This window comes from Heloderma suspectum, chromosome 2 (assembly GCF_057233095.1).
Source record: "Heloderma suspectum isolate Gila_16-S chromosome 2, 16-S_ref, whole genome shotgun sequence".
In the NCBI taxonomy this organism is placed as follows: domain Eukaryota; kingdom Metazoa; phylum Chordata; class Lepidosauria; order Squamata; family Helodermatidae; genus Heloderma; species Heloderma suspectum.
Genome location: NC_139459.1, coordinates 37,177,884 through 37,189,966, shown reverse-complemented (window position 1 = coordinate 37,189,966; position 12,083 = coordinate 37,177,884). Strand labels below are relative to the sequence as shown.

At 45.2% G+C, this 12,083-nt stretch overlaps 1 protein-coding gene across 3 annotated transcripts in view; it reads left to right on the top strand.

The window, feature by feature from the left end:
* The window catches only part of PLPP1 (phospholipid phosphatase 1), a 150,329-nt gene that overhangs the window by 28,704 nt on the left and 109,542 nt on the right, over nt 1-12,083 (top strand). For 2 of the 3 annotated variants that reach the window (XM_084833262.1, XM_084833261.1), the window contains exon 1: nt 10,509-10,789. The exons of the other annotated variant lie outside the window; for it this stretch is intronic. In XM_084833262.1, the coding sequence (XP_084689388.1) occupies nt 10,732-10,789 (58 nt within the window). In that variant the 5' untranslated portion in view covers nt 10,509-10,731. Of the gene's footprint in view, nt 1-10,508; nt 10,790-12,083 lie in introns of those variants that run through there. 3 annotated transcript variants of the gene reach the window in all.

Here is a 12,083-nt window from a genome sequence, read left to right as displayed (position 1 = left end):
CGCCATGACCTGTCCGTCTTGGGTGGCCCTGCACGGCATAGCTTATGGCTTCACTGAGTTACGCAAGCCCCTTCGCCACAACAAGGCAGTGATCCATGAAGGGGTTAGTCTACATGACCCAGGCTAATTAGAAGATAAATGATATATTTATATTGGTTTACTCTCTTTCATCTTTTATTTTTTCTTGCTTTTCCTTATATTTTTTATTTTAAAATAGATAATATATCTAGTATAAAATATATTACTGGTGGTTGAAGGTTTATATTAAGTTTTATTATTATATAATACTATATATATTTTAAAATTATGATTATTATTACTAATAATATAGGCTTTTGGAAATGAATTGTAGACCTGTTTCTTTGATATATTATTGATGATATGATATAGAAATGTAAGGTTGGTTATTAAACTGTAAGATTGTTAAGGTTATATAGTTTTTAAAATAGAATGGCATCGGAGGCCGGGGGTGTTGGAGTTTAACTCAGTTCTTAGAGGGAGAGAGAGAGAGGGAGAGGGAAGGGAAGGGGAGGGAATTTTTCTTTTTTCTTCACTTCCTTTCCTCCTCCCTTTTCCCTTTTCTTTTTTCTTCTCTCTTTGTTATTGTGGTGTCCTCATCAGAATATTGTACTGTTGAGAAATTGAAGTATTGATTAGGTTGTTGTTAATTTTGGTATAATTTCATTTATAAAAATAAAATAAATAAAAATATATTTAAAAATACATTGTTGGATGTAGCCCATTATGTGCAGAAGGCATCCCCTCAGTAAACACTTCCATTGCAAGGGAATTGCAGTTTCTCAGCATCCAAAGCACTAAACCTAGTTGTTGGGAAACAATGAGCCTTCCCATGGTAAGAAGCCTATAAATCAGTGTAATGATGCCATGAAAATAGCACTGGCATGACCGTTGTAGCTGCCTGTTGGGCAGTGCCTCTCACATCACTGTGAGAAACATCATAATCCCCACTCCCACTTCCTGGAGCCATTTTTCATGCATTTTTCATACATTTCAGAAAACATGTCTTGCTCTCCTACCCACTATCATTTAAGGATTTTTCTCTCTCCTTTCTAGTCAGGTGTAACAACTAGTGGCCCTTGATGGTGGCGGGAGAGCTTCTGCCAGCCCTAGTTTAGTCACCCAGTATTGCCTTTTTACTGCTTTCTATGCCTTGCTAACAACATTCACAAGTGGCATATTCTCACCTAAACAAAAAGGTGTTCTTGGTGATGCAGGTGTGAAAATGTCCTGAATCTGAACTTAGAACGACCAGAAGGCAAGATAAGGAATCCACAATGAAATATTTTAAACTCTAAAACTTATCTGTCTGCCAGATCATGTTTAGCATTGCACTATTGTCTTGGAGGCTAACAGTCTATTGCTCAACTATTGTAAGCGTGGGTGAGATTACAAGGAGAAACAGCTTGGGCATGATGTTTGAATGATGGGAATATAGTAGTTTTGTTGTACCATCAGAGGACTGAGTGGTAGTTTTGTAAAGCCAGTATAAATACATGCACAGGTATATAGAATAATGGAAAAATTTGAGAACTTTGTACTAAAATAAAGTTTTTAAACAGTGGTTCAATAAAACATAATGGGCAGAATCCAATGGACTGCTTGCGCACTCACCAATTCTCTTCTGCCCCACCAATTCCATTTGCAAGCAGTCTCCACCACTTGCACAATGGTGATTTAGTGCTGGAACAACCTGAAATGAGCAGAAAGTGTTGTTTCTGTAAGGAGGAAGGTTGGCAGGGCTCACATAAGGGAGCGCCGCCAACCTGCCTCCATCTAGAGGCAGGTTGGCGTTTCTGCTCGTTTCAGGGTTTCCCCTAGCAAGCGCTAAATCTCTCTTGTATAATCTTGTCCTGTGTGAACAGAATGTTTTATATTGTATTTTATCATCTTGTCTTTTATAGTTTTAATTGTTGTGAACTGCCAAGAGTTTCAGCTATTGCGTGGTATAGAAATATAATAAATAAATAAATAAACGTTGTTGTTGTTGTTCAGTCGTTCAGTCGTGTCCGACTCTTTGTGACCCCATGGACCATAGCACGCCAGGCCTTCCTGTCCTGCGCTCTCTCCCGGAGCGTGCTCAAGTTCATATTCATTGCATCCGTGATGCTATCTAGCCATCTCATCCTCTGTCGTCCCCTTCTCCTTTTGCCTTCAGTCTTTCCCAGCATCAGGGTCTTTTCCAGGGAGTTTTCTCTTCGCATTAGGTGGCCAAAATATTGGAGCTTCAGCTTCATTATCTGTCCTTCCAATGAGCACTCAGGGTTGATTTCCTTTAGGATGGACTGATTTGACCTCCTTGCAGTCCAGGGGACTCGTAAGAGTCTTCTCCAGCACCACAGTTCGAAAGCATCAATTCTTCGGCGCTCAGCCTTCCTTATAGTCCAGCTCTCACAGCCATACATTACTACTGGGAAAACCATAGCTTTGATTAGACGGACCTTTGTCGGCAAGGTGATGTCTCTGCTTCTTACTATGCTGTCTAGGTTGGCCATAGCTTTCCTCCCAAGGAGCAAGCGTCTTTTAATTTCATGGCTACAGTCACCGTCTGCGGTGATCTTGGAGCCCAAGAAAGTAAAATCTGTCACTGATTCCATTTCTTCCCCTTCTATATGCCAGGAAGTGATGGGGCCAGATGCCATGATCTTCGTTTTTGTAATGTTGAGTTTCAAACCAGCTTTTGCACTCTCCTCTTTCAACCTCAACAAGAGGCTCTTTAGATCCTCTTCGCTTTCTGCCATTAGGGTGGTATCGTCTGCATATCGGAGGTTGTTGATAATTCTCCCAGCAATCTTAATTCCGACCTCTGATTCATCCAACCCAGCATTTCTCATGATGTACTCTGCATATAAGTTAAATAAGCAGGGTGTCAATATGCAGCCTTGTCGTACTCCTTTCCCAATTTTGAACCAATCGGTTGTTCCATGTCTGGTTCTTACTGTTGCTTCTTGACCCTCGTACAGGTTTCTCAGGAGACAGGTAAGGTGGTCTGGTACTCCCATCACTTTAAGAATTTGCCACAATTTGTTGTGATCCACACAATCAAAGGCTTTAGCGTAGTCAATGAAGCAGAAATAGACATTTTTCTGGAATTCTCTTGCTTTCTCCATGATGCAGCGAATGTTGGCGATTTGATCTCTAGTTCCTCTGCCTCTTCTAAACCCAGCTTGTACTTCCGGTAGTTCTCGGTTCGCATACTGCTGAAGCCTAGCTTGTAGGATTTTGAGCATCACCTTGCTGGCATGTGAAATGAGCGCAATGGTGCGGTAGTTTGAACACTCTTTGGCGTTGCCCTTCTTTGGAATTGGAATGTTAACTGACCTTTTCCAGTCTTGTGGCCACTGTTGAGTGTTCCAGATTTGTTGGCATATTGAATGCAGCACTTTAACAGCATCATCTTTTAGGATTTTAAATAGCTCGGCTGGAATACTGTCATCTCCGCTAGCTTTGTTGTTACTAATGCTTCCTAAGGCCCACTTGACTTCACTCTCGAGGATGTCCGGCTCAAGTTCAGTGAGCGCACTATCATGGCTATCAGGGACATTCAGATCTTTCCTGTATAGTTCTTCTGTGTATTCTTGTCACCTCTTCTTAATCTCATCTGCTTCTGTTAGGTCCCTGCCTTCTTTGTCCTTTATCATGCCCGTCTTTGCACAAAACGTTCCCTTGAGAGCTCCAATTTTCTTGAAGAGATCTCTAGTCTTTCCCATTCTGTTGTTTTCCTCGATTTCTTTGCATTGTTCATTTAAGAAGGCCTTCTTGTCTCTCCTTGCTATTCTCTGGAACTCTGCATTCAGTTGGGTATGTCTTCCCCTTTCTCCCTTGCTTTTCGCTTCCCTTCTTTCCTCAGCTACTTGTAAAGCCTCATCAGACAGCCACTTGGCTTTCTTGCATTTCTTTTTCTTTGGGATGGATTTCGTTGCTGCCTCCTGAACAATGTTACGGACCTCTGTCCATAGTTCCTCAGGCACTCTGTCTATCAGGTCTAATCCCTGAAATCTATTCCTCACCTCCACTGTATATTCATCAGGGATATGATTTAGGTCATACCTGAACGGTTTAGTGGTTTTCCCGACGTTCTTCAATTTAAGCCGAAATTTTGCAAGAAGCAGCTCATGATCGGAGCCACAGTCAGCTCCAGGTCTTGTTTTTACTGACTGTATGGAGCTTCTCCATCTTTGGCTGCAAAGGACATAATCAATCTGATTTCGATATTGACCATCTGGTGACGTCCATGTGTAGAGTCGCCTCTTGTGCTGTTGGAAAAGCGTGTTTGCTATGATCAGCGTGTTCTCTTGGCAAAACTCTATTAGCTTTTGTCCTGCTTCATTTTGTACACCAAGGCCATGCCTGCCTGTTATCCCGGTGATTTCTTGACTTCCTACTTTAGCATTCCAATCCCCTATGATGAAGAGGACATCTTTTGTTGGTGTTAGTTCTAGAAGGTGTTGTAGGTCTTCATAGAACCGATCAACCTCAGCTTCTTCGGCCTCAGTGGTTGGGGCATAGACTTGAATTACTGTGATGTTGAATGGTTTGCCTTGGATTCGTACTGAGATCATTCTATCATTTTTAAGATTGTACCCCAGTACTGCTTTTCCCACCCTTTTGTTGACTATGAGTGCTACTCCATTTCTTCTAAGGGATTCTTGCCCACAATAGTAGATATGATGGTCACCTGAATTAAATTCGCCCATGCCTGTCCATTTGAGTTCGCTGATTCCCAAGATGTCGATGTTCAATCTTGCCATCTCATGTTTGACCACCTCCAGCTTACCTTGATTCATTGATCTGACATTCCAGGTTCCTAAACAATATTGTTCTTTACAGCATCGGATTTTCTTTTCACCACCAGACACATCCACAGCTGAGTGTCCTTTCGGGTTTGGCCCAGCCGCTTCACTCTTTCTGGCGCTACTTGGAAATACCCTCTGCTCTTCCCCAGTAGCATATTGGACACCTTCCGACCTGAGGGGCTCATCTTCCGGCGTCATCTCTTTTAGCCTTGTGATACGTTCCATGGGGTTTTCTTGGCAAGAATACTGGAGTGGGTTGCCATTTCCTTCTCCAGTGGACCACATTTTGTCAGAACTCTCTGCCATGACCTGTCCGTCTTGGGTGGCCCTGCACGGCATAGCTTATGGCTTCACTGAGTTACGCAAGCCCCTTCGCCACAACAAGGCAGTGATCCATGAAGGGGAAAAATAAACGTTAAGAACATAAAAAGAGCCATGCTGGATCAGACCAAGGGTCCGTGTAGTCCAGTATTCTGTTCACAGTGGCCAACCAGCTGTTGACCAGGAACCCACAAGCAGGATGTGAGCGCAACAGCGCCCTCCTGCCCATGTCCCCCAGCAACTGGTGTACATAGGCAAACTGCCGCTGATACTGGAGGTAGCATATAGCTATCAGGACTAGTACCATTGGTAGCCATCCCCTTCAGAAATTTGTCTAACCCCCTTTTAAAGCCATCCAAACTGGTGGCCATCACTACAACTTGTGGAAATGAATTCCATATGCACTGTGTGAAGAAGGACTTCCTTTTATCTGTCTTGAATCTCCCACCAATCAGCTTCATGGGATGACTTCAGGTTCTAGTATTATGAGATGGAGAAAAATGTCTCCCTATTCACATTCTCCACACCTTGCATAATTTTGTAGACTTCTATCATGTGTCCTTTTTTCCTCACCTTTTTTCCGAACTAAACAATCCCAGCTGTTGTAACCTTCCCACATAGGGAGTTGTTCCAACCTCTTAATCATTTAAGCTGCCTTTTCTGCAGCTCTACAATATCTTTTTTAAGTGCAGTGACCAGAACTGTACACAGTATTCCAAGTGTGGTCGCACAATAGATTTGCATAAGGGCAGTATGATATTGGCAGTTTTATCTGGATGTGCCTGATCTTGTCTGATCTCGGAAGCTAAGCAGGGTCAGCCCTGGTTAGTACTTGGATGAGAGACCACCTGGGAATCAGGCTTCCTGCACTGAGCAGGGGGTTGGACTTAATGGTCTTGTAGACCCCTCCAACCCTATGATTCTATGACTTCTCAATTCCTTTCCTAATTATGTGTAACATGGAGTTTGCCTTTTTTACAGCAGCCACACACTGGGTTGACATTTTCATTGAGCTATCCACCACAACCCCAAGATCTCTTTTTTGGTTGGTCACTGCTAGCTCAGATCCCATGAGGTTGAAGTTGGGATTTTTTGCCCCAACGTGCATCACTTTACACTTGCCTACATTGAATGGCATTTGCCATTTAGATGCCCATTCCCCCAGATGCCTATTCTCCCAGTTTGGAGAGATGTATTCCTAACTCTCTGCTTTCTGTTCTTTAACCAGTTACTGATCCATACAAGGACGTGTCCTGACCATTCTCCCAGTTTGGAGAGATCCTTTTGGAACTCTTCACAATCCCTCTTTGTTTTAAGCACCCTAAATAATTTGGTGCCATCGGCAAACTTGGCCACTTCACTGTCAGTCCTAATTCCAGATCGTTTATGAACAAGTTGAAAAGCATTGGTCCCAGTACAGATCCCTGTGAGACTCTGCTGTTTACTTCCCTCCATTGGGAGAATTTACCATTTATTCCTACCCTCTGTTCCTAAGGTGTTAATCTCAGTGTTAACTTCTTCTTAATCAGTGTTAACCTCTTCTTAAAAACAAATCAACATTCTGGTGCTAGAGAGTGGAAACGCACAGAGGTTTAAATTAATTTTAAGGACATTTTAAGTAATTTTAAGGAAATCTGAGGTTAATAAAATGGAGCATTGCTAAGGGACAAAGGAAAGAAGAGTAGTAGAAGTGATTACAGGAACACTATTATTTATAAAGTAAAAAATAAAGTAACAGTTTCTTTACATGATGTATGCATGGTGAGGGAGTTATGTTGCTTATCACAATATGCTACATAATCACACTCCATGAAGCATGAGTTCTGAGAAAAAACAGCATTCTTCCTTGAGGAAAGACATCCCATTCCTCTGAGGCAACCATGAAACTGATGTGTCTGGAATGGGCCTTTATTGAGCTACAGTGCATTCTGTCGTACAAAGTTAGCTGTGTTATTATGTGTGAATGAATCACTGGTCATTTCCTTGTTCTGTAACTGATTTGCATATTACTAAATTATGGATTCTAAACAAGTTATTAAGGTCAATGGGCACAGATGCAAAACATTTTAATTAGTGTAATTAAGGGAGCAATCCTATGTGGATCGACAGACACCTTCAACACCAGGGACGACCGCCTATTCAGTGCAGGGCGGGAGGAGTGATGAGGAGTGGATCTCCTCCTTGCCCCCCCACCCTGCTTTCGCAGCTAGACAGCAGATTTTGGCTGCCTAGCCACGGGACCTTGGGGTGCAGAAAGCGGCGGCTGCATGACACATAGGATGTGTCATACCGGCATTTCTGATCGCCCCGGCCTGCCCCCGGGAACTCCCTGTTTTCTCTGCTCCGCGCTGCTCTTACGAGCGCAGAGCATGGGGCTCATGCGTGCTGCCTACGAGGTGGTGTGGGAGGGGGTGGGGGTCAGTTCTCTGGGAACCGACATATCCTATGGCCCTCCAGCCACTGACTGGCAGCCATAGGATTGTGCCCTTAGGGTGCAGTCCTATGCAGATAGGCGACTGCCTATCCAATGCAGGGCAAGAGCAGCACAGAGGGGATCATTCCCTCCACGCTCCTCCTGCCCTGCATTTTCAGCTAGACAGCTGCTTTCAGCTGCCTTGGCCACTGTGCGCTCCTCTTGCAAACCCGGAGCATGCGGCTTGTCCACGCTGCGTGCAAGGCAGCACGGAAGGGGAGGAAGGTCGGTTCTCCAGGAACCGACCTCAGGGCGTGGGTTCCGAGGTCAGTTCCCAGAAAACAAGATATCCTATGGCCGTCTAGCTGCTGACTAGCAGCCATCGGATTGTTCCCTTAGTCTGGTTATTCAATTTTCCACCAAGGTTTTGTTCAGTCTGTTTAAAATGAACAAAAATATTGTTCGGTTTTAAATTGTCCCCACATATTTGAAAAATCATTGCGGGTCTGAAAACAGGGCTTTATCTAGATCTGCTTCTTCTGCTATCCCACGATATCAGGTAACCTTACAATATATATTTAGAAATGGGAACTGCAACAAAATGTTGCATTGGGGAGCACTTCTGTTCAGAATACCCCATTCCATTCCATCTCTCACCTCATTTTGTTTCCCCAACAATCTGCATTCTGTGGCCACTGACTATGCTTAGTCTTCACTAGGTTGAGCATCCCCCTAAATATTTTTTGGGTTCCTCCAAGTCTGCTGATATCTCCCTCTTGTGCACTGATGGTGCTGTTTTGGCTATGTTAAGGCAATCAGAGAAATGATATCACAATAATTATATGCATTGAACCTATCTTATTTTAGAAACAAACCTGAGGTAAAGTAGGCTGGGCTGAGAGATCCAAAAGAGCCCAGATTCAACTAGTTAGCTTCAAGGCTATACAGTGATTAAAATTCAGTTTCTCGGATCAGGACCTAGCAGTGTTCACTGCAATTTAGACTGTTCAGTATGTCTATTTTTAAAGTGTACATTTATTTATATGAATTGAAATATAATTCAATTTCAATTCCATTCCAATTGAATGGAAAAGACCAACTTTTTCAGACTTCCCATCCCTGAAAACCGGATTTTTTAAAGTTAAAATATTTTTTAATGTATCATGACATAAACTTTCATGAACTAAAATCTACTTCATTGGAAGAATAAACTGTTATCCTCATTTTGCAAGTACACATTTTCATGAGAAGAGGTGAAAATGTGTATATACTTATGTCAGCTTTATGCATCTGACAAAGTGACCTCTAGTCCACAAAAACTTATGCCCTACTAAATCTGTTTATTCTGGCCACCTAATGCGAAGGGAAAACTCCCTGGAAAAGACCCTGATGCTGGGAAAGATTGAAGGCAAAAGGAGAAGGGGATGGCAGAGGATGAGATGGCTAGATAGCATCACTGATGCAATGAATATGAACTTGAGCACACTCCGGGAGAGAGCACAGGACAGGAAGGCCTGGCGTGCTATGGTCCATGGGGTCACGAAGAGTTGGACACGACTAAACGACTGAACAACAACAATAAATCTGTTAGGCTTCAATCCTATACCTACTTACCTAGAACCACACCCCACTGAACACAATAAAAAAAAAGGTAAAGGGGTCCCCAACCAGTCATGTCGGACTCTAGTGTGTGGTGCTCATCTCCATTTCTAAGCCGAAGAGCCAGCGCTGTCCGAAGATGCTTCCCTGGTCATGTGGCCGGCATGACTGAACACTGAGGTGCACCGAACGCTGTTATCTTTCCCGCTGAAGTGGTACCTATTTATCTATTTGCAATTTCTTGCTTTTGAACTGCTAGGTTGGCAGAAGCTGGGACTGCAGACGGGAGCTCACTCTGTCACGCAGCACTCGGGTTTCGAACTGCTATCCTTCCGGTCTGCAGTTCAGTGTCTTAACCACTAAGCCACCGCGGCCCCTTCTGAACACAATACACACCCCATTAAGTAGAAATGTATAGGATTACATTAAGAACAACGAACAGTCTTGTGGCACCTAAAACGCATTTATTCTGGCATAAACTCACGCCAGAAAAAATTTGTTAGACTTTAAAATACCACAAACCTCTTTGTTTTTGCTGCAATAAATGAGCGCAACTACCCTCTGGAAATAGGATTGTTAGCTTTGAGGTACTACAGGACTATGCTATGTGTTTTTGTTTTCGCTGCCAAACATTAACAACCCTTCTGGCCGCCGTATATCAAGACTTTCGTTTTTAATTCGGATTCCATTGTTAGCCGCCTTGAGCACCATTTTTTCTGACAAATGCGGGATATAAACATTTAAAACCTATCTATCAATCACATATGGAAGACATGCTATTGCGTGGGGAAAGTATGGCTAATCCCATCCCCATTTAAGAATCCCTTTTCCTCAGAAATACACGACCCTTACACTGCTCAAGCAGAGCACCCACGCCAAGGAAGGCGCGCTACGTGCGTGCGAAATCCCCCGCCGCACGTGACCGCTTCCGGAAAAACAGCGCTGCGTGCGCGCCGCCCAGCGCACTCGTTCGCGTGAGAGAGAGGGAGGGAGGGAGAGAGACAGAAAAAAGGAGGGAATGAATGAAGGCTGATTATGAGTGTCCCAGCGAGAGGCGTGGCCAGGCTGACGCGCTTGGAACGTCGAGGCACGGAGGGTGGGGGAGAGATCTGGTTGGCAGGAGGGAGGCAGTGGGCGTGGCCAATTGTGTGACGAGCGCTGTGGGGCTGCGGGGGAAATAATGATTTGGCGGCGGCGGCGGCGGCGGCGGCGGCCGGGGTCTGGGTTGCTGAGCGAGCGAGGGCTCCCGCCGCGGAGCTGGAGTGGGCGGAGCCTGCGGGAACCAGCTGCCCTCCCTCTGCCCCCTCCTTTGTGAGTCCCCTCCCCCGCCTTAAAGCACCAACCCATCCTCCGCCCGAGCCGCATTAGCGGCGGCGCCTCGGAGTGTCCGGCGGCGCCGTTGGCAGCGTGCGCGCCCCGTTCCCTCGCTCGCTCTCCCCGCGCGCCGCCCCCTTTCCTCAGCCGGCCCTGCGGCTGGATGCAGCTGAGCCCGGGGCTCCCAGCCACCTCCTGCCTCGCCCTCGCTCGCCCCGCTGCGTGGTCCGCACGGAGTCCCCGGGTCAGGAGCCGGGCGGAGGCGACACGATGTTTGACAAGACGCGGCTCCCTTATGTGGCGCTGGATGTGATATGCGTGATACTCGGTACGTCTCGGCCAGACACCCGCCGGGGATTTGCGGGTGCTCCGGGCGGGGGCGCGGGCGGGGGAGGAAGGGGGCTGCGGGGAAGCCGAAGGCTTGGTGCCTGGGGATGCTCCTTCGCTGCGCGCTTCTCTTTCCTCCCGTTTTGCTCGTGGTTGGTTTTTTTTTTTTTTTTTGCGCGATGCTGGGGTTGCTTTTGCGAGCTGCTGCTGCTGCTGCTGCTGCTGCAGAAACTTTGGCCCAAAGCTGCCACAAAGGCGTGCGGTAAACGCGTGTGGTGTGTGTGCACATAATAAATGCATACACGTTTTTAAAAACGCATACTTCATATGGTCTGTGTGTGTGTGTATGCATATTATGCGTGTATGTGTGTAATCCATCACACATGCATTTTGTATAAACCTAGAGTATGGGTGTGTAAGGGCATCTGTGATTTGTGTATCTGGGGCAGCTTAGCTACCATTGCATGTTGATAAGCTGATCTTGGGCTGTTACTACCTCCTGTCACGAAGGCTTTCGGGAGGAGTTGGAAAGGGCGGGTTGAAAACACAGTGTTTTTCTTCATCTTGTGTTCTACTGTCTCCCTTGCTGTCCATCACGTTTTGCTATTGCTACTTCTTTCTTTTCACCCATCCATCCACCTAGTGGAAAGAGCTTGAAGATCACCCTTCACTCCCCCCCACCCCGCCCATGTCTCACCTGGAGAAACTTGGCCACTGTGACTGTTCTGTCTAAATCAGGATCATCTGGATTTGGCTAATGTAAAAAACTGGCTTGAATGACTGGCGTAGAGAGAGTTGAGAATCCCACCCTGGCACTCTTATCTTAGCTGGGAAAGGCTTCATTGTCATGAAGCTGAGGCCAAATGGAAAGCTGGTGATCTCATTTTTCTCTTGCCTGGACAGGCTTATGTTTTAAGAATAGAGATAAGCAGTGAACCAGGTTGCATACTGATGTTCAAGCATGCAGTCTTATAGTAGATATCCTTTATAACTGACTCTGTAGCTGGTGTTTGTCATCTCTTCAGCCAGTCAAGAAACAGGTCTTCCATTTTGGTCACAGGACATGGACACTGTGTTCTAGGATTTCTTTTCTGAAGATCATTTTTCCTTTCTCTTTTTGGCCGTATGAGGAGTAATCACATACCTAGCATCAATATGAGAGCTAACTGGAAAAAAGGGTACTTGTGTGATTTGTGAATGTAGGATCATTTGTCCCCGCTTTTTGATAATAGGCAGCTGTATCTTGTGTGGCTTTGGAGAGTTTTGTTATGACAAAGCATCTGGCTTTTGAGATG